The sequence below is a fragment of the Anopheles marshallii genome, chromosome 2 (genome assembly GCF_943734725.1).
Source record: "Anopheles marshallii chromosome 2, idAnoMarsDA_429_01, whole genome shotgun sequence".
In the NCBI taxonomy this organism is placed as follows: domain Eukaryota; kingdom Metazoa; phylum Arthropoda; class Insecta; order Diptera; family Culicidae; genus Anopheles; species Anopheles marshallii.
The window spans coordinates 14261741-14265693 of NC_071326.1; the positions used below are offsets into that span (position 1 = coordinate 14261741).

Below are 3953 nucleotides of genomic sequence, written 5' to 3' on the forward strand. Positions count from 1 at the left end.
CAACCAGAATGGGTAAGAAGTATGTATTGTTGCTATAGCCGATATTCTTCGGCAGGTTGTGTTGTTGCGGTGCCTCTAGTTCATACTGCGAACGCAGCATAAAACAATAAACTTATTCTGCGAAACGGAACACAGGCACTAAAGAAATAGCTTTACTAGTTACAACGTTGCATAAATGAGTACGCACCCCATGAATATTATTATTATTGAACCATTTTACATTGATGTGAGTCTGGCTTTGAGAGCGATGGCACGACCATTTTACAGCGGCACGAATGTGTTACTTAAAAATGAAATAACTATTTTGCACGAATGACTACAGTCGACGAATTTACAACCTTTGGTGGAATTTAAACCTTGTAGCATTCGTTATTTCATCATATGCCAGTGTTTTGGTATTCATTGCCTAACATTTTATTCTTGCTGTCGCCATGCTTGTACGTTTTGGGTACGTTTGTTTAATATTTGAAAAATCGTTCAGTTCCATGTTCGCACATATCACGGGTCATATTCCTTAGCTTAATGTTATTTAATGATATTTTTTATATAAATAAGCTCTCTAAATTATACATTATTTGTTGCTGTCATCCTGCCAGTTTCTCCGATCGTGTTGTCCGATTTATTGTCTATGTATTGTGCTGAAATATGTTTTGCAGCTCAGCAGATCTGCGATCTGCTTAAACCTATGATCTGCTTAAAACATGGCGAGTACTGCGTTACAGAAGTAATCGATTCGTTTTCTTCCAGCACATGGAAGAAAATTGAAAAGGAAAACAAAACCGAAACATTCCATACAAACGAACTGCAACGGGTAGCTATTGCAAAATAGGGATACTGTTTTGTAAATAGCACTGTTGGTAATGAATTGGAGAGAAAGTTTAAACCCGAAATCTCATACAATGCTGTGCCTATATTTAAATCAATTACAAACTTAACGTTCACCGCACGAAACGAAACGCTAATGCTCACGACAAGAAGTAAAAAACGTTCTATTGCGTTAATGGCGTAATTTGATCTGAATTTTTAATCCTAGTGAGGGAAATTTAATGAGTCACCAAAACATGAAACGAAATCAAAACCAAATGCTCCTAAAATTAGCATTAGCTATTAGCAAAGAACAATAACTTAGATACTAGCAGAAGAGTAAAAAAAAAAACAATGTTGCAATGCACAACTCGCAAATGAAAGGTAGAATTGTTAATATTATACTTACTAACACCTAAAATATATACTTCTATGCGCGAGAAAGAGAACGGTGGAAGAAAACTACGAAAACAAATCCATAAGCATGTGAGCATTGAGCACAAATTAATCTGCAAGAGGACCCCGACCCCGGAAGCTCACTGTTGAAGCTGCTCATCAAGCTCCTTTCGATCCGCTAACCCCTAATAGAGTTGGATTGGCATAGAACATATTTGGAACTACCGAATGCAATAAACTGTTCCGCAAGCGGCAAGCACACAAAATATGAACGCACATCAAAAATAGAAGAAACCGTGTACGCTACAGTGAAACATCTTTTAAAACCACAATCCGAGCCCTTTTAACGGACTAGCCGTCAAGCCTAGTTAGCGCCTTTGGGAGTGTCGTTCGCGGTATACGCAGATTGCAATGGTGGTGTACAGCAGCACCGAACGAACCGTTGCGTTATTGATAAACGAAGCATCTTTAAAATCTACATTGGCAGTTTCGGAAGGTGTGCATTATGTTTCGATGCCAGAGCTAATTGCTTTGCAGGTTTTAAGGGTGGCTTGATTGCACTATGCCAAATTTAATTGGTGAAAAGCAAAAGATTGCGCAGACAACGTAAAACAAGACTGTGTATCACGAAGCGTCCGGCCTGTAGGCGTAGGAGGAATGTAGGAGAGATTATCAGAAAGCGGGAAAGAGTATTTTTCTTTATCGATATCGGAGACTTATCCGACTGCGCGGTGTACCTTATCATTAAACCCGCTAGCTACTGTTACGTATTACATACAGCCCGGCACGGTTGCTTAACGTTTGTATCTTGTAATTTCAATAATCAAAAACCACACGTTTGTATATAACAATTAATTTTTTTGAATGATTTCATGTAAGATTTTGTTTTCATTACATTTCCCCCTCCCACAGAAAGTCACCTTAAATGTTTCTATATAAGGGTTTTTTTTTGTATGCTGGGAATTCAAATCTATTTACCTAAATGTATCTATTTAATACGGGCCTTTTGTTGTGTTTAGATCAACTGGGAATGCTGGGACGATAAGAAGGTGTGTGTGTGTGTGCGAGCAAATTAGCAATGCGTAAAGAAGCAAGTGTTTGTAAGAAAAGTAACAAATTTAAACGTATCAACTTGAAGTGTTGAAAAGGAATGGTTTGTCGCGACGCGTTTGTCGAAATTCTTGCAAAAACAAAACCGCATAATGTAATAAAGTGAATACAAAATGAATCCAAAAGGATGTTATTAGTGGTCCATGGATGCCATGGTGTAAAATTGATCTTTCCTTTTAGTATTTTAATTTTCTTGCGAAATCTTTCCAAAAATACAAAATGTTAAAAATCATGGTTATGATTTTTTTAAGGAAACTTTTAGTGTAACCACCGGACTTGTTTTATGAAATATTAAACATTTAAATATCAATTTTGAAAAGGTGATTATTTCGTGCTCAGTAATTTAAGTTTGTTTTAAGTTAATTGAACTATGAATCAACTGAAAATCAACTGTAAAGAAAGTACTGCCAGTAAACCATCTTTAATTGACCGGTTATGGTATCATCCAGTCATATTCACCCCCGTTTACGTTTGAGCGTACTCTTTGTCAACCGATGAACAATTGGATTAATTCAGCTTCGAGCACTGACTGACAATGAAATTCAAGAGTTCGTTACGATCGTTAGGCGCAGCGGGTAACATCGAACGCATCAAATAGAAAACGCGTCAAGAAGCAGTTAACTAACCGGAAATGGACAGAGTAAGAAAAGCGAAACCGAAATCACCACGGTAAGAATAAAGAAGCAATCCAGTGCACAAAAACGTTGATTCTGTTTTCAAAGCATCGTTTAATAAACCGCGTTAGTACATATTTGGGTGGTGTGGTTTTTGTACAGCATGTGTCTGCAAATGTTGCAGCAGTGATGTAGGATGGACGTACTAACAGGGCCGGCGTTGATGGTGAACCGGCTGGGTGCAAAACAGAAAACAATACCGATAATACGCATCCTCGTCCGGGAAGATGCGTAAGATGTTACATTCTTCGGGGAGGAGGGCGGGGTGGTTTGTGTGTGTGTGCGTGTGTGAATATTGTAATAAATTAACTGAGCCCACCATGGTGTTTGGGTACGGTGTTGCTAGTACATGTAGGTGTTTGGTGCCCGTATTGGTGTGCCGGTGCAATGCATGGCTTTACTTCTTGAGCGAAGCAATGAACGGCTCCAGCAGGAAGATCAGCTCGACCTGTCCCTCCACATCCAGCTTGTCCTGGGCGAGGGCCTCCTTCGCCGGCATTGCGCCCGTGCCGAGTGCGAACATGATGTCATCCTCCATGGTAAGGGTGGCCTCCGCCGCACCGTCACCCTCGGTCAGCTTGACAGCCTTCAGGTCCAGCACCCAGGTCTTCACAACCTTACCGTTCTGCTGAATGCGGAACTTGTAGATCTGCTGCACCTGACGGTTGTTCGGGTCGATCGTCTCCAGGCGCTTAGCGATACGCTCGAACACGGAATCGGACTTGAGGGCCATTTTGATGTTGTGGGGTGGTGTTGTGACTGCGGTTAACTATAAAGAAACCGATCATCAGTAAGCAGTCGCGTATAGAACTCCTATGCAGCACGTCGTTCTCATGTGTTCGCCGCATCAGTGCGTATGGCCGTAGCACGTAAGCACAGGGAAATAACGATTCTGCCGGTAGTCACTTTACCACGGAACACGCTGTACGCGGAGAACGGGAGCACACACGCTTTACTTACCCGATAGCT

The 3953-nt window shown here is 40.8% G+C and overlaps 1 protein-coding gene across 1 annotated transcript; it reads right to left on the reverse strand.

The window, feature by feature from the left end:
- Positions 1-3381: 3381 nt before the first annotated feature.
- Positions 3382-3717, reverse strand: LOC128719381 (uncharacterized). Its single transcript, XM_053813006.1, has one exon. The coding sequence runs from the start codon at positions 3715-3717 to the stop codon at positions 3382-3384; it is 336 nt and encodes a 111-aa protein (XP_053668981.1).
- Positions 3718-3953: the final 236 nt, after the last annotated feature.

Excerpts from the sequence above, each read along its gene's own strand:
- LOC128719381 (XM_053813006.1), bottom strand. The coding sequence starts at position 3,717 with ATGGCCCTCAAGTCCGATTCCGTGTTCGAGCGTATCGCTAAGCGCCTG.